General features: G+C 38.7%; 1 protein-coding gene across 1 annotated transcript in view; it reads left to right on the top strand.

The window, feature by feature from the left end:
* LOC119781940 (leucine-rich repeat-containing protein 49) overlaps positions 1-20,641 on the top strand; it is a 70,056-nt gene extending 49,415 nt beyond the window's left edge. The window contains exons 13-17 of the mRNA XM_038282588.1: positions 13,791-14,025; positions 14,263-14,448; positions 15,622-15,731; positions 17,915-18,068; positions 19,991-20,641. Coding sequence (XP_038138516.1) covers positions 13,791-14,025; positions 14,263-14,448; positions 15,622-15,731; positions 17,915-18,068; positions 19,991-20,221 — 916 coding nt within the window. The 3' untranslated portion in view covers positions 20,222-20,641. The remainder of the gene's footprint in view (positions 1-13,790; positions 14,026-14,262; positions 14,449-15,621; positions 15,732-17,914; positions 18,069-19,990) is intronic.
* Positions 20,642-22,165: the final 1,524 nt, after the last annotated feature.

Below are 22,165 nucleotides of genomic sequence, written 5' to 3'. Positions count from 1 at the left end.
GAACTCAGTCTAACTGCTAGACATTAGTTGTAAAATCGTACATCAGGTGTTTTATTGGGAAGGTAAAGCTTCTTTAGAGGTGTCACTTTAAATAGTGCTGTGAGATTAAGTGTGGTAGGGTTAGTTTTAAAGTACAACCCTCAGACTTAAGAGTGAATGAAACTTTAAATAAAAGGTCATAGCTACGACTTTTCCATCAAAATAGATAATAAAAAAAATACATCCACAGAATGTTTAAGGTGATGTGGAATAAAAGTATAGATTTTACTGACTAAATGTTTTATAGATTTTGGTGCGTCTAAAATACAAATAATTACTTCTAATTATTATGCCAACATTAAAACAAAATTAGGGAAAACAATAGAAATACTAGAAGTCATATGAGACCAGAGGTGAGTAGTAATGAGTTAAATTTACTTGAATAACCTTTAGAAAAACAGGTTATTTTAGTAGAGGTTGTACTTTACTGTACTTTTTACATTTACTTGAGTAATATTCATGTCAGTATTGGTGCCATCCGTGAAAGAATATTTCTGGTCGCTCTATTGAGTGTGAGAAGCTTGATCTATTCGACATCAAGTGAATATACAGAAAACTGCAGAGATTTTATTTTAACTTTATTTATCCTGTCCTAAAAGTTTAAATTTCATTACAATATTAATGTATTATTTGCTTTGATAATACTATAGAAACACAATAAATAAATCAGATTTTTTTTTAATTCTTATTCTGAGGATTTGAGGCAAAAAATGAAAGAAAGATCCCATCCCTGCATCAGAGCACTACCTGTAGTATATGTTATTATATCTATGCTCTTGAATTACATAATGAAGACGAATTCTATTAATCCTGACAAAAGGGAAACTAAATAACTCCTCGGGAAAATAAAAAATATATAATTTACCCCTTATTATAGGTTGGAAAAATGATATGATTTATGGAGAAGTATACACACCAATTATATGAAAAAAAAAACTATATATTTCTAGGGTTTAGTGAGCTTTTTCATGAATAATAAAGATTAAGTCTAACAAAAAAAGGAGAAAATTGAGGAAACAACCAAATAAATATGTAAAATAAATCTAATGAAGAATTTAAGAAAGGGAATCATAAATTACTGAGCAGGACCGCTTTAAAAACAGCTTCCAGGAGATTTATTTTCTCCAAATTATCCAAGCAGTTTTCTCACTTACAGCTCAGTTGATTACAAAGAAACAACAGGAAAGACTGGATTTAAAAAGCAAAATAAAACCTAAACATAAAAAAGAAAACTTAAATGCTCTGATCAATAACATCGTCCCTTGAGGTGCTTATGTTTGGAGGCATATACTTTTATTAAGACCAATATGTGGCTACATTATTATTAAAAAACAAAGTGAAATGTTTTTTTTTTCACAAGAAGAAATAATTAAAAAAGAATTTGATTAGAGTCTTACACTCCTAAAAAAAAACTATTTCTTTTTTTGCCCTTTTTATTTTATAAACTGTTTCGCCATCTGGCCTTGAATGCTTTTTAACCTCTTACACCCTAAGGGGGTATAAATAAATTTCTGCCTGACAAAAACACACAAAAGTAAATCCCCTATAGCCTCACAGCTATTAGATTTAACAAGAAACTTTTGGTACCTCTGTAAAGGTAAGATGTCATAGAATGGTTTTCTGGTGTCAGCACCATTGTAGCTTTGACCCTGCCTGAAATATTAGGGACAAAATACAAAATATTTTGCATTTTTTGAACCTCGCCAAAATTTTCTTTGAAATAAACATTGCAAAACACTACCAAAATATTATTTATAGCACAAAAAAGTTAGCCTGGGTGCCATTCCGAACTTAGTCCCGCCCACAAGGTTTGAGGTCGGGAAGTTCGGTCTGGCTCTGCTCCATAGTAGCGCGAGTATTATCGCCCACTGTCAGGCGATCCAATCAAATTGTCAGGGCGGGCTTTATACGATGATGGACAGATGATCAACAGTAACGTAATCAACCATGTGACCAAAGCGCGCTTGAGTGACAACAACAATGGCTGAAATCCTACAAGTTATAGGCCCATTGCTTTGACATCACATATATGCAAAATAATGTAAAGAATGATAAATGAAAGGCTGAGTTATTTTGTGGAGAAGAAGGGGTTTTTGTCAAAATTTCAGAGTGGATTCAGAAAAGGTAGAAGTACTATGGACCCTGTTTTGTGTCTAGAACATGAAATCAGAAAAGGGCAAGTTAATAAGGAGAGTGTGGTGGCTGTCTTCTTCAACATAGAGAAAGCCTATGATATGATGTGGAAAGAAGATTTTTTAATTAAATTAAGAAAAATGGGGGTTAGAGGATCAATGTTTAATTGGATAAAAGATTTCTTACATAATAGATCTATACAAGTAAGAATAGGTCAACAATTGTCAGAAAAATATTTTGTTGAAAACGGAACACCTCAAGGAAGTATTTTGAGTCCTTTGTTTTTCTCTATTATGATTAATGATATGTTTGATAAGTTAGAGAGTGGGATGGGTTGTTCATTATTTGCTGATGATGGAGCAATCTGGAAGAGAGGTAAGAACTTGAAATTCATAGTTAAAAAATTACAAGAAGCAATTTATAGTATAGAAGAGTGGTCATATAATTGGGGTTTTAAAATTTCAATAGATAAGACAAAGACTTTATTTTTCACTAGGAAGAAAGTATCTAGTGATTTAAAATTGTATTTGTATAAACATGATTTAGAAAGAGTAAAGGAGTTTAAGTTTCTGGGTTTGTGGATGGATGAAAAACTGACCTGGAGTAGTCATATTCAAAAAGTAGTGGATAAGTGTAAGAGAGTTTTAAATGTTATGAGGTGGCTGGTGGGGAGAGAGTGGGGCACTGAGAGGAAAGTGTTAAAATCAATATATACGGGTTTAATAAGATCTGTATTAGATTATGGCAGTCTGGCATTTGGATCAGCATCAGAAACACTTCTTAAAAAATTAGATATTATTCAGTTTCAAGCCTTGAGGTTGTGTACAGGAGCCATCAGAACAACGCCGATCTCAGCTCTGTTAGTTGAAATGGGGGAAATACCACTTTACCTTAGAAGGTTACAGTTAAGATTATCTGACTGGAGTTATTTAAAGGGTCATTATAAAAACCATCCATGTCAAGAAATTTTAAAACCTAGTTGGGAAAAAGGGAAAAAGACTTTAAAATCCTTTGGTTGGGAGATAGAAAGTGATGTTAAAAATTTTCAGTTATCATCCATAAAAATGAGTGGTACAGTTCCTCTGCCACTGGTTCATCCATCTCTATGTAATGAAATCATTGTTGACTTATCATTGTTGAAGAAGAGGGAAAAAGGAAATTTTTCAGAATCTTGCTCAGTCCAATCATATATAGAAAATAAATATTTTGGTTATTGTTAAGTGTATACAGATGCATCTAAAAGCCTAAGTAACAACAATGGGGTGTCATTTATCGTCCCAGAGTTTAATATTAAAAAATGTAAGAGGATTTCTGATGACGTATCAGTGTTTACAGGGGAAATGATGGGAATATTTTGGCTTTGAGTTGGATTGAAGATGTTCGTCCTCTAAGAAGTTTAATTTGCTCTGATTCAAGCTCATCGTTATATTCAATTAAAAATAATCATTCCAATAGTAGACCAGACCTTCTATTGGAGATTCAGTTAATACTTTATAGAATTCAGACCATGGGATTAATTGTCATTTTTACATGGGTTCCATCTCATATAGGAGTAATAGGTAATGAATTGGCAGACAGATATGCAAAACAAGCTTCAAAAATCAGTTGCATTGAGATAATGATTCCATTTAGTAAAGAGGAGATAAAATCTATTATAAAGCAAAAGGTTAAGGAAAGATGGCAGAAGCAGTGGGAGGAGGAAAGGACTGGTAGATGGCTTTATAGCATTCAAAGGAAAGTTGGGGTAATGAGGGGAACAGGAAGAAGTAGAAAAGAAGATAATATCATATCCAGGTTACGTTTTGGTCATACAGGCTTAAACAGTACATTATTTATAATGGGAAGACATCAATCAGGAAATTGTGAATTTTGTTTTCAAGAAGAGACAGTAGAACATGTTTTGTTGTTTTGTCCAAAGTACTCTGAGGAGAGAAGGAAATTAGAATATCGACTTCTAAAGAATAAGTTACAGTTAAAAATATCAGATATGTTGGGATATTGCTCCTCTTCTGAATATTTACGTCATTTATTAAGACTTCTTAAGAAAACTAAACTGATAGAAAGGATTTAGTTTTTTTTTTTTTTAAGTTGCGTCCTGATCCACACTCCTTACCAGTAGGTGGTGGTAATGCACACCAATAAGTTGCTTGTCAACCGCCATTAAACAAGAAGAAAGAAAGAGAAAGAAAGAAAGAAAGAAAGAAAGAAAGAAAGAAAGAAAGAAACAAACAAACAAACAAACAACAATGGCTGCCGCCGGAGAGTTGAGGTGAGTAGATTCTGCTATTAGGTCTGTTCTAGAAGATATCGACAGCAATTTAATTTTAAAAGAGGAACGGAGAAACGCGATCAAGGCTCATCTTCTTATCGGTCTCCGCCAGTCACGTGACATTTGTTGCTAAGACGCCATTTTTGGTGGAAAAGGCGTAGTGTAAACAACCGCAGCATAGCTAAACGAAGGACTAAAGGGCTCTGTTCGAAAACCTAGGACGTGTCCTCCAAGGACGCGGTCCTTGAAAATAAGGAGACCGGAAGAGTTTAGGCTGTGAATTCGACCAGGTCTACCCTTCAGCGGGTTTTACCGCCGTATGCTCTGTTGCTTAGCAACCGTGAACGTTGACACACAAAGCATGAAAAGAATGAATACAGAAGTTTTCAAAACTGTTTATTTATTTCTTTTTTATTGTGAAGTGAACAAAGACTACACTCACAAGAATCCAGAGTGAAATAAATGTTCCAACCACCGGGAGCAGGAACAAATTAAATCAAATGTAATGATAGAAACCTTAGTCAGTTAAATAACCTGCTGCTGTCATTTTGCACATCTCTGATGTTGCTGCTATTTTCAAATTACTGTAAAAATGTCCATAGCTACATATTGGTTATTTATCCCCCAGTTTTATATTGTTAAAACACTTTACAGAATTTTATTTTTTATATTTTAACTCTTCCCTATTATGTTATTCTTATACATTTTTCTAAGGTCCACATTTGTGTGACCATTTTCAATAATCTTTTTGCTGCTGTAAATTTGCCCATTGTGGGACAATAAAGGGATTTTCTATTCTATTCTATAAAAGGGGTAGAAAGATATAAGTAAATCTAAACAATGTATTTATAAAAAATATATCTGCAAAATCTCTAAAATTCAACAACAAAAAATACGTAGTTAAGCATATTGTGCAAAACAGCAATAAAAAGATAAAAATCCTATCAGAGTTATAGTCCCCACCCTGCAGATATATTAGAATCTGTCCTTAAATTACAGCCAAACTCATTTACACAGTAACAGATAAAAACTTTAGATAAACCAAACACTACCGCCACATATCTGACTCAATAACCATTAAAACAACTATTTTCATTAATCTCAGACGGAACTATTAAATTACTTGTATTATATTAAACTGAACTTCCAATTTTCGGCACTGTTCGGCGCCAAGTAACCTTTCCTCTGATCACAGCTTGCTTGGTCTCGCAATCAGGCCAAAAAGGTCCCAGCTTTTTCATTTTTTGCATCATAAAAGATGCTTATAAGCCAAAAATGAAAAAGCTGGGGCCTTTTTTGCCCGATTTAGACAGGGGGAACAGATTATAGCAGGTGGCCTGCTATAATTTGTTCCCCCCTTGTAACTTTAAGAAATAAAGGTCAATCAACTCCAAAGTTTCAGGGATTAGTTGTCATCATAAAAGATGTTTATAAGCCAAAAATGAAAAAGCTGGGGCCTTTTTTGCCCGATTTAGACAGGGGGAACAGATTATAGCAGGTGGCCTGCTATAATCTGTTCCCCCCTTATAACTTTAAGAAATAAAGGTCAATCAACTCCAAAGTTTCAGGAGTTAGTTGTCATCATAAAAGATACTTATAAGCCAAAAATGAAAAAGCTGGGACCTTTTTTGTCTGATTGTTACAACCCCCACCCTTAAGAACACTAAAGGGTAAATTCTGGCACTGGGTGTAACACAAAAGTCAGTAAACTAAAAGATGATGTCAGCAGGAAAATATGATTTATTTACAATTTGCAGGGGTCACAAAAAAAACAAACAGCAAAACAGGGAAGCTTAAAGCCTCAGGGTCTCCAAGGCCAAAACAACAAACAAACCCCCCCCCCTTACTTATAAAACAAAACACTTTCTAACATAGAAAATGAAAAGGAAATACAATACCTGGACTCCCTGGCTAACCACAAAACAAGGAGAAAACAGTTAAACAAAAATGGCAGAGAACCCCTACCAGCTTCCACTGTGAACAGAAAAACAAAACTTTAGTCAATCAATTGTTCAACATGAACACACAGAGACATTCAGCTCATGAACAAGATCACTTCAGATCAAGGCCCAGTGAATAAGAGAAGGGGGCCTGACATCTCAGGATTGAAGCTCTTTATGAGGTGGCTGACGAGCTTCAACGCATTGCACCTGTAACAGCCAGGGAGACCTGAAACACAAACAGAGAGCTCTCTAATGAAGAGAGCTCCTAGAGGTCAGTGACCGTAACACCCTCCCCCATAAAATCCTTCATTAAATAATCTTTCAGCATCATACGTACTCTAGGGAGGTGAGCAGCATTATATCCTGGACAGTACATCAGCTATTACGTTTTCAGCCCCTCTCTTATGCCTGATGTCCAGACTATACTCTTGGGCCAGTAAGGCCCACCGCATTAACCGCTGGTTGTGGTTATACATACGGTTTAGGAAGACTAATGGGTTATGGTCTGTATAGACTATAACGGGACTTGTTGAACCCACATAAACTTCAAAATGCTGCAAAGCTAGCAGCATGGCCAATGTTTCCTTCTCAATTGTGGAGTAGTTCAATTGATGAGGCTTGAACTTAGCTGAGTAGTAGGAAACTGGGTGACTGATGTCATCAGTTCCATCTTGGAGCAACACTGCTCCAGCCCCAGTGGCGCTGGCATCCACTTCCAGCTTGAAGGTCTTGCTAAAATCAGGAGCTGCCAATACAGGAGCACTGCATAGAAAGGATCTTGCACAGTCAAAGGCATGTTGACACTCAACAGTCCACGTGAATGGTTGCTTCGGACTACACAACTTTGTCAGAGGAGCCACCACCATTGAGAAGTTCCTGCAGAAACATCTATAATAACCAACCAAACCCAAGAACCGCCGAAGCTCACGTCGTGTGGTGGGCACAGGGTAGCGTAGGATAGCATCCACCTTTGCATTCACTGGACGAACCTGGCCATGGCCTACTTCCTTTCCCAGGTAGGTCACCACCGCTTTGGCAAACTAACATTTTGCCAGATTCAAGGTGAGGGAGGCTTGAGCTAGACGGGCAAACACAGTCTTCATAGTGTTAATGTGATCTTTCCAGGATGATGAATAAATTACAATGTCATCCAAATAGACATTGCAGTTCTTAACGTCTCCTAATATAGTGTTCATCAGTCGCTGAAAGGTAGCTGGTGCATTTCGCATTCCAAATGCCATCACTGTGTATTGTAGGAAGTGGTCTGGTGTGACAAATGCTGAAATATCAGAAGCCCTGGCAGTTAGGGGAACTTGCCAGTACCCCTTCAGCAGATCTAACTTGGTGATATAGGTGGCAGGACCAATGCTGTCTATGCAGTCTTCCATGCGAGGTAATGGGTGTGAATCAGGGACTGTAACTGCATTTACTCTCCGATAGTCTGTACAAAAACGTTGGGAACCATCAGACTTTGGTGTCAGTAGACATGGAGAGCTCCAGGAGCTATGACTTTGTATAGCCATGCCATTTTCCAGCAAATATTGAACCTCTTTCTTCATCATTTCCCTCTTGACTGGAGGACAACGGTACGGATGCTGTTTAATGGCGGGGGCACCACCCACATCAATGTCATGCTCCAGTACCAAGGTCCTAGAGGGCACATCTCCAAAAAGTGCAGGGTATAGCTGGATCAGTCCTTTTACATCCTCTTTCTGACCCCTGGGAAGATAGGACAGACACTCATCCAAGGAATTAAGTATTTCAGAGTTTGAGAGCCTACCAGAGTGGCCTTCATCACACTTTCTCAAACCATCATGGGGGTTATCTCCAGACACAAGAGAGATCACAGGTTTTGGAGAGTCCTCACAACATGTGTCCTTGTGGCCATTTTCCCTGGAATGAAACAGCTTCAACATATTTATATGGCACAGACGTGTTTGGCGCCTCCTGTCAGGAGTATGAACAATGTAGTCTGTGTCATTGACTCGCCTTTTTACCACATATGGACCTGCAAATTGGGCTGAGAGGGATGGCCCAGGCGTAGGCACCAGCATGAGCACTTTATCACCTGGTTCAAATGAACGCTTCACACTCTTTCTGTCATACAGTTGTTTCATTTTCCCTTGAGCAGCTGACAAAGATTTTCTTGCTATTGAGCAAGCATGGTGTAGACGTTCCCGACATTGTGTGACAAACTCAAGGACATTGGATTGTTTCTGAGTGTCGTCTGAGAGGAGTTGCTCCTTCAGAACCTTCAGTGGTCCCCTTACACCATGCCCAAAAACCAGTTCAGCAGGGCTAAAACCAAGAGACTCCTGTTTAGCTTCTCGGGCTGCAAACAACAGAAAAGGGAGTCCTTCATCCCAGTTTTTGTCTGTCTCATGACAATATTTGCGCATCATGGCCTTTATAGTCTGATGCCATCTTTCTAGAGCGCCTTGTGACTGGGGATGGTAAGGACTGGAGGGAATGTGTTTAATGCCAAAAGACTGTAGTGTCTGCTTGAAGAGTTTGGACTGAAAATTGCTGCCTTGATCCGTTTGTATAACTCTAGGCAGACCAAAAGTTGCAAAAAACTTCAGAAGAGCTTTAGTTATATAGTGGGCGCCGTAATTTTTCTTAGTGGAATGGCTTCAGGGAAGCGAGTGGCAACACACATGATAGTCAAGAGAAACTGACTACCAGTTTTAGTTTTGGGCAGAGGACCCACACAGTCCACCAGGACACGCTCAAAAGGCTCACCAACTGCAGGAATTGGCTTAAGAGGGACAGGTGGTACCCTCTGATTAGGTTTACCCACTATTTGGCAAACTCTACATGTTCTACAGAACCTGGCAATATCCTTTTTCAGACCTGGCCAAAAGAAATGCTGTAGAATACGGTCATGGGTCTTAGTGATTCCCAAATGACCTGACCATGAGTGGTCATGTGCCAACCGCAGTATTTGTTCACGATAACCTTGAGGAATAACAATTTGATAAACTACTCCCCAATCCTCCTCAATACCCTTCTGTTGCAAGGCAGGCCTAGAGATCCATTTTCTCATAAGTAATCCATCTTCAACAAAAAACATATGGGTCTTGTCCTTTATTGAATTAGTCACATTCTCAAAGCACTTAGTGAGTGTTTTATCACTCTTCTGAGTTTGGCTCAAAACCTCACGTGACATTGGTAGTGGGAGAAAAACCTCAGAGTTTGGAGTGAAGTCCTCTCGGAGTACTGAGTTTGAATGGTCATCTGCTGGCAGCTTATCCTCCATCAAGGCCGAGCCCAGAACAGAGTCATCCAAGTTCACTTCCTCCAGCTTACGAGCTTGGGACCTGGTAAGAGCACTGGCAGCAAACACATCAGGAAGGGATTCCAACATGTCATCTTCACCCATTATGCAACTGGGAGTATCCACCACCTCAGGGATAGGTAGTACCTGTTCTCCAGCAAGATCATTCCCCATTATAAATTCAACCCCCCGAACAGGAAATGAATCTCTCACCGCAACCTTGAAAAATCCAGAGGCCAACTTGGACTTTAGGTAAACATGATGCAAAGGTGCCGGCACGTAGGCCATTCCAATTCCTTGTACTATTGTACTTGCATTACAGGAGGTATCAGCATTGAATGGCAGAAAGCTGGACAGGAGAAATGACTGGGAACCACCAGTGTCCCTCAGTATCCTCACCGGTTTCTCATCCTCAGAACGTCCTGTTAGGGAGACAAGACCATCAAAAATGAAGGGTTTAAAACAATCATCAGGTTCACTCATGTTTGACAGTTGTGGGGTGGTCCTCAGAGTCTTAACCAGTCTAACCCCTTTAGCTGGTTGGGGTGCCTGCTTACGTTTCAGGGCCAAACAATCAGAAACAATATGCCCCATTTTATGACAATAAAAACACTGTCTCTCCGATTTGGAAATTGAAGAGTTCTTAACCCTAGATTGTGGTACATCCTTCCACGTCTTGTCACGAGAGGGTTGGTCAGGTTTAAAAACAAAAACATTTTTGTGAGTAAGGGCAAATTCTTCAGCCAGGACAGCTGCCTCTTGTAAGGTTGAGGCTTTCTGTTCATTTAAGTACAAAACTGTGCGATCTGGAAGGCAGTTTTTGTACTCTTCCAACAATATCAACTCACGTAGTGAAGAAAAATCAGTAACTTTAGTTGCCTGGCACCATCTGTCAAATAACATTCCCTTCTCCCTTGCAAATTCAACAAATGTTTGTGCACTGGATTTTCTTAAGGATCTGAAACGCTGCCTGTATGCCTCAGGCACCAGCTCATATGCCCTGAGTATGGCAGCTTTAACTTTGTCATACACAAGACTGTCTTCAATTGTTAGTGCTGCACATACTTCCTGTGCCTTACCACTGAGTTTGCACTGCAACAAAAGGGACCAAACTTCTGTGGGCCAATGAAGGCCAACAGCAATACGTTCAAACGCATTAAAATATGCCTCCACCTCCGTCTCCCGGAATGGTGGGACCAGGGCAATATTTTTGCTGATGTCAAACGTGAAAGGTGATGAAGGGGAAGAAGGTTTATCTGGGGAAAGAACGCCGTCATCTTCATCCCCACCAGAATCCGTAGTGAGTACAGTGGTCAGTTTATGAGACTGTAGCTCCAGCTGACGCATTTTTATGGCAGTTTCAGCTTCAATTCTTCTGCACTTAAGCTGGAACTCAAATTCATCCTTCCGTTCCCTTTCCTTAGCTTCAAGTTCTAGCCGCACCAGACGTACCTTTAGACGTGCCTCAACACTAGGATTTGGGGACTCCATAGAGAAAGGCTCAAACCGTGGGAGAGAGGCTGGTGGTTTTTCCAACTCTGGCTTGGCAGCAACAGGAGGTGTCTTCACTCCCTCCTCAGCACAAACCTCAAACTGTTCAGCAGTTTCAGAAGAGCTGGCCTCCTCCTTATCCATTCTCACTGGAAGTACTCCTTTCTCAACCAAGCCACTGAAGACAAGAGATTTCAGTTCACGTTTAAGCAAAGACTTAGAGACACGGATACCAAAATGTGAAGCAATTTCATATAAATCATCTTTTCTACAGACATCAAAATATTGTATGGTAGGGTTACCCAAAAACTCCTCCAAACTAAACTGTGCCATGTTCAAAAAGTAAATCAAATCCCGGACAAGCCCCCACTTATGTTACAACCCCCACCCTTAAGAACACTAAAGGGTAAATTCTGGCACTGGGTGTAACACAAAAGTCAGTAAACTAAAAGATGATGTCAGCAGGAAAATATGATTTATTTACAATTTGCAGGGGTCACAAAAAAAACAAACAGCAAAACAGGGAAGCTTAAAGCCTCAGGGTCTCCAAGGCCAAAACAACAAACAAAACCCCCCCCTTACTTATAAAACAAAACTTTAGTCAATCAATTGTTCAACATGAACACACAGAGACATTCAGCTCATGAACAAGATCACTTCAGATCAAGGCCCAGTGAATAAGAGAAGGGGGCCTGACATCTCAGGATTGAAGCTCTTTATGAGGTGGCTGACGAGCTTCAACGCATTGCACCTGTAACAGCCAGGGAGACCTGAAACACAAACAGAGAGCTCTCTAATGAAGAGAGCTCCTAGAGGTCAGTGACCGTAACACTGATTTAGACAGGGGGAACAGATTACAGCAGGTTTTATTTCATCCCACACTGCCAGTTCTGACAATATGGGATGAAATAAAACGGCTGATGTTAGAAGACAAACTGTTTATTAAGGATAGTACAACATAGATAAATTGTACGTTACTATAAACACAAATATAGATTTAAGTACTAAATTTCAACCAGGAAAAAATTTTTCTTCTGCATATAGTCTTTAATGATTACACGTGCACTCCATTTTCTATTTCATTTTTATTACAAGTATATGGTTTACAACAGTTTGCAATGGGATGAGAACATTTGGACACTGTGAAACAATGAGAGATTTTTTAAGGAACGTGAGGAAAAGAACAAGGATCTGTTTGCTTTCAGAGGGGGGAGTAGACACTGCTGTCAGCGACCAGCTTTCAAGCAAACGTTTGTGTTTTATAATTAGTTTTAAATCAATATCACTGGCGATATTCTGCTATAACATGTGAAGTAAAGAATAAAACAGTAAAGCTCCACTTTCATACACGTAAAACCTTTCACATTTCAAGTTCTGCACGTTGGAATTGAAGCGGAGTTAAGTCGGGTTGTTCTTCCTACTCCGTGCGCACTCCCGACGAGGGGATACAAATTTTCGCAGGGATAACTACCTTGGCACGACACCGGTACTGGCAGCCTCTCACACAACACGATCGTGTCATTTCTGGTAAATAATTGTGCCGAAAGAACAGCCGCGTGTGGGTTATCTCGACTTTCCACCTAATATGGTGGTTTTCCCACGATGCACCGCGCCCGAGGTAAACATTGACGTCACCTGGCGCAGACCGATTCTAGGCGTGCAACTGCACGCTTTGATTTTTGTTGACAACAACTATGCGTGGCTTAACATACGTCACGCACTCCGTCGCTCTTATTGGTTGTAGGTCTATCCAATTGAGTGCAGAGGCATTTTTTTTTCCTGGTTCGTTCGAAACACGCCCCATAATCACAGCTCTATGGAGCAGCATCAGACTCATTCTGACTAGAATTGAGTAGGACGACGTCAGGCTACAAAAAAGTAGTACAGACTTTTAAATCTAAATGTTGTGTAAAAATATACCAAATTTGGACTCAATCAGATGAATCATATTTATTTTATAATAGTATTAGTGAGAAATTTCTTAGGCGGAGAGGCCATTTTGGCACATTTATCCATAAATGTCACCAAACTGTGCCAAATGTGTTTTTTACATCAATACTGGGGGTTTGTTAAAATTACGAGGTCACGTGGCAGCTGGACCCACCGGTGGGTCCGTAGGGTTCTAGGGGTTAATGATTTTTAAGAAATTAGCCCTCTAAACCTTAGTCACAACATCAGCCTCTGATCTAGCTCTAATCTAAAGATTAGTCTGTCCACTTCAGCTCTCGCTCACAGAGCCCTTATGTGGAATATGGCAACGTGTAATTAGTTTGTTAGCTGCCTGAACTGAGAGTAATCAGTTATACCCTATGATACCCTGCATGGAGAAAACTCCCCCGATTATCAGTAGCTAAAAAAAAAAGCTGCTGAGTATGAACTGATCACACATCTGCTCAAGTCTCCTCTGTTCTCTCAAGGCTTTCTGCTCAGGAAACGGACAGCTGATGTGTATGTGAGCAGAAAGCAGCTATTAACCAAAACAGGACGCTGACTCCCCCTTCACTACCAGCTGTATCCACAACACTGTTCCTTTAAAGATTGGCTGTCAAACGTCCCGAGCCAACAATTTATTCTGCTTTCAACACATTTAAGTTTCAAATCGGTTGTTTTCATGTTGTTTTTGTTTTTTTCTTCCCAGACTTGTGGAGACAGGGAGTGGCAGCGTTCAGAGCTTGTCGTTGTCTGACAGTCACCTGGCAGAGCTTGATGGAGACACCCTGCGTTTATTTGGACTTGGAGCCCTGGAGGCCCTGGAGAGGGGCTGGGGTGTTCAGACTGCTGGTGCCGTCACCGTCATCGCCTTCCGCTTCATTAACTTCGACGCCATCGTTCCCACACTGCCGAGGATTAGAGTCAAGTTCCCCAATCTATCGGTGAGGCCACGAGCTATACAGGAGGCGGACTTTCTCTCTTTGTCTTTTCGTAATTAGATTATGGGTCTTTTTGAATAAAAACAACACATTTATTAAACTTTTGTCAAAAGTATTAAATATTTAAAAACATTGGCTATACATTTCCAATTTGTAGCCTAAGGCAAAGTTTTATCCTTTATTTTCTTTGGTATTTTTAGCTAATTATAAAAGAACTAAACTAAAACTTTTTCTGTCTAGCACCTGATATTCCTGGAGACCAACATCAGCCGTCTCCCCCAGCTTGCTGCTCTGGCTCAGGTGAGGCGTCTGGACCAACTGACCATTCATCCAGAAGGCAACCCCGTGGTCAGCCTTAGTTTGTGGCGCTCATTTGTGGTCTATCGACTCCACCACTTCAACCTTCAGAAGATCAATGGCCTGGAGGTGAGGATGTATTTCACTTCAGAAAACCTCAGCTACAGCTACAAAAAAGTTTAAAAGTGGATTCATGGATTCAGTACAGATAGAATGAAATGTTTTAGTTCTTTATTTCTTTTCATTTTTAAATTAATTAATAAAATCCCTCTGGAACCGAGAATATTACATGACATTAACATTTAGGACTTATTAAAAATGACCTATTATCCCCCCCAACAGCTGCCCTGTAGGGGTCAGGGGTGACCAGTGGTTCTCCAGAACTTTTGCTCTGCTGCAGAAAACCAGGCCAGACAGGCTTTTAGGTGCTAAAACCAGTTTAGAGTCAATCTACATCGTACCAACAGGAAAATAAACAAGAACAGCATCCATGTTTTCCAGCTAAATCAATAAAGACAAAAATTTTCCTAAAGCTCAACTAATTCTGAAAACAGCAAAAATTCTGTATTTGACATTTTTACATTAATGTATTCATAAAGTAACGAATTGCTGTATTGTTGTTGTGAGTTTACTGTTAATATAAAAGTAATTAAAATGTCAGATTAATTAGAAAATATCACTTGATTGTTTCACTGCTGCCACTCTCTGGTTTAAAAGGGAACTGCTTGTTTCCAGAGGTGGTCAATGGACTCTATGCACGACTCCACTAGTACGGCTCCTTTGGCCTAATCCCAAACCAGCCCACAAGCACTATTCCTGAGTCCGCCACATTAAGTGCCGTCCCAAAGCCCGTAGTGGGCAGGGCGAGTGAACCATTCAGCGAGTCTGCATTAAGTGCAGGGTCGCGGATGGCGGAGGGAACACATGCATTTAAATGTAAGTTCCACCTGTTTGCTGCATCTTCATAACACTGACAAAAAACACTAGTTAGGTATAAGAAAAAAAGTTAAGTATCGGTGGTTAGGGAGCTGTTTAGGGTTCAGCCCACCACTTCCTGAACTTAAAGCAGCTGCTTTATTTCCTGTCTTTCATTACTGGATGATCTGATTCATCCAGGTGTGCCTGGCTAAAGAAAGACAGAAAAATAAAGGAGTTGCTTTACGTTCAGAAAGTAGTGGAGTCTTGCATAGAGCCCGTTATGTCAGCATGGGAAGAGATTATCTTGTGGAGGTGGCCTCAGTGGTGGCCAGTGATTGCTAAAGGTGGAGATGGACCATGAGTGATTGTTTTTGTTGCTCTTAGGTGACCATGAACGATGTGATTGCTGCAGAGCGGGTGTTTGGGACATTGGGTCACATAGCAGCCACTGAAACTCCACGCTGCCGCCTCCTATTGCTGCTGGAAGAGTCCAGGTGAGAACCGAGTGTCCGGATTGTTTCAGACTGCACTATTTGTTTAGAAGAATCAAGGATGTTTGGATTCTTCGATGAGTTTCAGCTCTTACATATGTAGGCTTCTGTACATGTGCGTTCATGCCTGTGTGAAGCTTCTGGGAGCATACATTTTTGGGTATGTGTGTGTAGTATGAGGCAGAGGAGCCAGAGGAATTAGTTTGTGTCTCAGGGTAAGGGTGGGTACATTCCTTCCAACCAAATAAGTCCTGAGTCCTGTCACTCTGGGTCAACAAAAGGAATCCTCACAGATCCAGAGTCTGCTCTACTAGTCACGCACAACATGACTTTGTAATGGCTTTATAAAAGCAAACACAGACTTGGTTATAGAAAAAAAAATATCACTAATATTCTTAATAGGAGGCAGTACTTATCTGCAAATTTTCTTTTTGAAGAAGTTTTGTTGAATTCACAAATATTCAGCATTTTATTATATAAATAATTATAGGTATGGTAATATATAGAAATGATAAGCATATTATGGATATTATATTAGAGCATATTATATAGAAATGATAAGCATATCCCTCATATATATATATATATATATGTGTATATATATATATATATATACATATGTGTATATATATATATATATATACACATATGTATATATATATATATATATATACACATATGTATATTTATATATATATATACATATGTGTATATATATATATAAATATATACATATGTGTATATATATATATAAATATATACATATGTGTATATATATATATATATATACATATGTGTATATATATATATATATATATATATATATATATATATATATATATATATATATATATATATATATATATATATATATATACATATGTGTATATATATATATATATACATATGTATGTATATATATATATATATATATATATATATATATATATATACACATATGTGTATATATATATATATATATATACATATGTGCATATATATATATATATATACATATGTATATATATATATGTATATGTATATATATATATATATATGTATATGTATATATATATATATATATATACATGTGTATATATATATATGCATATGTATATACATATATACGTATATATATACGTATATATATACATATGTATATATATACGTATATATATACGTATATAAAACCAGATTAGAGATTAGAGATTGACTGATACAAGGCCGATGTCGATACCGATTGTATCAATAATTCCCTCATACTTTTAGACCAGTTTTTTGATCCATCATTGATTTTCCTCCTCCATTTATTTTTATTGAAATATACAAAATAACAAAAGTTACACAATTCTTAGTTTAAACAAAAACTTAAAATTTATTCGCAAATTAAACTAAAAAAAACTGTGATCTCGGGCAGAAATATCCACATTTCAGGGTGGTGAGCTATGTGCATGAGGGGTGGCTGAAAACTGATGGGTGCAAAAACCAATTTAGGGTGAGTCTACATTAATCACACTAAATTACTTCTGGTCGATGTATCAGTCTATCCCTAAACCAGATGCTTCATCTATATCATCAAGCTTGGAAACCTAGCAATGACAAATGAAAATAAAACATGTGTCCTTCTTCACTTAAAATCCTTGCAAAAATAAATAGGTTTCTACTCAATACTCCTCCAAGGCACTGAATGCAGCTTTAGGAATGTCTGCTTGACATTAAAGGCCCATTTTTATGTCAGAATAACGCATTGCACGGTTTGAGCTCTTTTTGAGTCCTGCACACTGAGTTTTGGCCGACATCGAGACACCGGTTCATCTAAAGTGGAATGTTTGCCTCCAGCCTGGTCTGTAAATTTCAGCATCCTGGCACTGGCCTGCTGAACATGTTGGTACAAAGCTTTATCGCGCCACATTTAATACTGATGGAAACATTTGGTGTACTTTACCCCTTTCCTTTATATGCAGCTCTCTGAAAAAATAGAGTTAAGACTGAAATGTATTAAAATGTATTTAGATGACCAATTTTTCCTAATAATTGGATGTGTTTGATGTTTAAAGCTGTTGTTGCTTTTATCCGTGATGGATTATTTAACTATTTCTCTCACTTGCTGCCTCTGCTTTTCCACATTTCTGGTGGTTCCTCTAACTCTTGCCGACTCATCTTGGATTTGTGTCTCCGCTTTGAAGGAAAAGGCAGCTGCAGTTCCTGTTGGAGGGGCGCGGCCGGCGAGCAGGGCTGAGTCCAGAGGAGCTGAGGGATAATGGAAGGCTGCTGGGTGAAGGCCTGAGCAGAGCGCTCTTTAACTATCCAAGCAGAGACTGTAATGCAGAGAGTCCTGAGGTTTGTGTCCTTTCATCAACAAAGGTTTTTACATTGTGTAGTTTATTCGTAATGTCAGATGGAAACATGTAGTCTCCTACCAAGACCTTGTTGAGCTGCAGAGTAAAGCCCACTTCACCTCAGGTGTATTCAGTGTCTAACTAAGTGAGAAATTCAGATTAGTTACCTTGAACCTCACAAATAGGAAAGAAAAGAGATCCCTTTTTAATAGTTTATGCTGCAATCTTTTGAATCAGATTAACCCTTTAAACCAGCTTCCAGAAATAACTGTTACTGCTGCATATAAACTCTCCTCGACATCTTTCTTCCTGCCACATTTTTAAACCACATTTATCTGGAGAGATCCAGCGTTTTCTTCCCTGCTTCCAGATTTCTGACCTTGTTTCTTGACCACGGATTCCTCTTTCTTCGGCAAGCCCTCAACAGGTCTTTAAAGCATATTTGGTTTCTAGACGACCCTTTTCTACCTTCTGACCTAAGATTATTTTCTGTCTGTGAAGATTCTCAGTCATCCGGCCCATGGACAAGCTTGAAATGTGCAGTTTAGGTAACTGGACATGAAGATGTTTCTCCTCTCATCGAAGAGGCTTCTAGGGGTGGGGAGCAGTAAGATGCTTATACAGTAGGTGGAACAAAGAATGAAGGGGAAAGGAGAAGGTTGTGGGTCAATGAGGACAGTTGAGAGGTGAATCGTCTGGTTATTGTTCCTAAAATTTCTTTGTAAGTAGGTGAAAGATTATGTGTAAGATCCCCTCCTCTATTGAAAGATGTTTTTTCCAGGTTAACAAAGATGGCTTCCTTAACCCCTCTCTCAAACCAACTGTGTTAAGTCATGCGCCTGTGGTTGCTTGGTCTCTCCAATGTAAAGGTCTGTGCACGCTTCATTACACTGAATGGCATAAACCACGCTGTCGTCCTTGTCTTTGTATGACGCATGACTCAACACAGGAGGGCAGACTCGTTAGGACTCAACTTTTCACCTACACTTGAAGGCTAAAGGACATACTTTTTAGGACAACAGCGTCCATATTATGGCCAAGGAAGACAGATGGTTTGAGCGAGGGGTTAAGGAAGCTGTAGGGCTTCCTGTACTCCTACAGATTAAAGATTAATTGAAAAATGGCAATAATTCACGTTTTGCACTCTTAGATCTTACCAAGATTTAATAGAGCTTCTAAATAAAAAGAAAAAATTATTGGGAGTGAAGCCAAATTTGAGTCCTTAAACTGAAATGGGCTTCTAAACAAGATGATCAAAAGTTTTTAAACCCAAATCTTTTAAAAAAAATCTTGATTTAGTGGCATTTTCTGCCAGGTTTCCACACTGTTGTCTTTGGGCTGCATAAATAAGGTGTTTCGCAGCGAGCCATTGATGTTGAGCTTGGACACAGTAAAGACAGTCAATGTAATGGTTAAAGATTCTGAGGTTTGTTGACCCAAAAAGTGAAGTTTTAGACCCAGAAAAGAAGATGACCTAGAAAAAACATAAAGAACAAAAAAATGTCTTCAAAGGCATTGTCTCTTTAATTGGCAAAAAAAGTGCTCTTTCATATGGATTTTGATGTAAATTTTAATATTTTGGGGCGGAGCAAAACATTTGATGAATGGGAAGAGGAGAGAAAACTAGAACATTTTATTTCTCTTAACAGCGGTTGGTTAGCATAAAAGTAAATCGAGGTTTGCAAAAATAGTTCCTGTATTCAAGCACAATAAGCTACTTTATTATAAATAATTTCCATAAGATGTTTACTGTGTGGAATCATGGTATAATCGGATTCAACAATTTTGCAGCTTTTTGATGCACAATAGAATTCACTCCACATAAAAAGATGAATAGGATAAAAGTTTGAGCAACTTTTACATCTATTGATTATGGAAGTGTATAATTTTAAATGAATTGCTCCATTTTATCTTTATTTCTAGCCCATTTCATCACAGGAAGTCACCGTGGAGTCCTCTGAGCGTGCCGCCTTCATAGAGCAGTACCTCCAGGAGCTGGTTAAAAGAGCATCAGACACCAATCTAAAGGGGGAGGCTTTACACAAGCTCTGGCCGTCCATGTTTGCGGAGATGGTGAGGGACTGCGTGTTGGAAATGAGGGACAGGGAGGCCTTCCGCAGGGCCAGTCTAGCAAAGCTCACAGAGATCCAGTAAAACGGACCAAAGGTTCACCTTGACATTCTCCAAGACCAAATGCGGACATCGCTACCCGCTGCTTTTACCGCCATTTCAAATCCGCCTCTAAGCACCTCATCCCATTTTAATTTATCAGTTATTAGTCAGAGTTCTTCTCAGAGAATGATTTAGACTAATGCAGATCATCTTGACTGAATGTAGATCCTCACTGATTCCATTCTCCAGAGTATGGAGCCGTATCACGCCTAAGGAAGGTCAAAAGGACTTACTGTCACCGTCCTCTGCAGAAAATGAAGAATTTTTCTTCTAATCCACCTCATGCCCCATTTTCTCCCACCTGCCTGACATGAAGAAAGGACACAAAGACATGTTCTTTTTTTGTTTACAACTGACTTTCTGTATTATACTTAGTATTAAAATAATCTGCATTAGCTCAGAGTTTGTGTGCATTGTTTGTTCTATTATTGTGCTTTTTAATCCAAAATTCCAGGTTTTTGCTCCTGGTATTTAGACAGATTGATTTAATATCAAGTAGCAATGAGATAATGGCCTAAATATATAATTTATAACCAATTAACCAAAGTATAATTTTATATTTAGTAACAAAAACAGACAAATCAAAACATATAAAATCAAAGGTGCTAAGCTAATTCAATTAAACAAACTAAATAAGGGGAGATTTTTGCTTAAAATATTGTGAGTTGAAGAAACGCCTCCTAATGTTTCCCGAAGGTTTGCTGGTCTTTTAGAGGCTGTAATCTGAGTTGCGATGCTTACGTTATTCTAAGAAGCTCAGTGAAAAAAGGAGACTATGCCCAGGATTTTAACTAATTTTCTCCTTTGCTACCAGAACTGTGTGATGTGCAGTGGTGTCAAAAGTTCACACATTTGTTACTTCAGTAGAAGTAAAGATGCTGCAGGTTAAAATCAATCTGGTAGAAGGTTAAGTATCAACTTGACCTCTTTACTCGAGTAAAAGTGAAAAAGTATGTGCTCTAAAACCTACTTAAAGTATGAAAGTATAAATTAACCTTTTAAAAAAAAAACAGCCAGATGCCACTGTATGAACTGAAAGCTCAATTTTTGACTATTTTGAAAAATTCTTTGAGATAGGACCAAAGAAGAAGGAGGTCTTGTTGGTCTACATCTCCCGATATGCTCTCGCCTGTGTCCGACATTGTATGTAGCATGGCATAGATAATTCACGTTTACAGTTTGAACACCTGCTTGCTTCTGATGATTTCCTTTAGCTAACCAATGAGTGTTTGCGTTATATGTCTCATCCAATCACACTAGTTTTCACTAAATTTGGATGGCGCCAATGATCTGCACTGGATGGCGCAGATGACATGAAATTAATATTTATAAACATTAAACCGAAGCCAAGAGTAACGAGTAATGGTTGTTTTGAAAATGTAAGGAATAGAAAGCACAGATACTTGTGTGAAAATGTAATGAGTGGAAGTCAGAAGTAGGAAGAAAAATAACTAATGGAGTAAAGAATAGATACCTAAAATGTGTACTTAAGTACAGTAAGGAAGTATTTGTACTGGGTTACTGACACCTCTGGTGATGTGAAATATTTGTCACTTCTCTCATGCACCAACCTTAGATTTCTTGCTTTGTTCTTCACACTGCTGTCTGTGGTGGATTGGATGGACTGGGTCGCCATAAAGTCAGAGACCTGTTGTCTGTTGTGATGCAGGATTCAAGTGTTCAGAGGTTCCCTGCTATTTATCACGATGAACCAAACCACAATTAGTAAAGGTACAGAGTCACTTCAAATGTCTCTAACAAAAAGACCTAAATGCTTATGATAAAATAAAGCTATATACTCTAAGCGTCCGTCCTGATAATGTTCTGATAATCTTTTTTTAGCCTTAATAGAATCTCAGTACCGGGTGCGATGAGTTGGCATGAACAGAGGTGGTGCCATCTACCTGCAGTGCAGCTGAACTATCA

This window comes from Cyprinodon tularosa, unplaced genomic scaffold (genome assembly GCF_016077235.1).
Source record: "Cyprinodon tularosa strain WSP-4 unplaced genomic scaffold, ASM1607723v1 ctg186, whole genome shotgun sequence".
NCBI lineage: Eukaryota > Metazoa > Chordata > Actinopteri > Cyprinodontiformes > Cyprinodontidae > Cyprinodon > Cyprinodon tularosa.
This window is presented reverse-complemented; position numbering and strand designations above follow the sequence as displayed.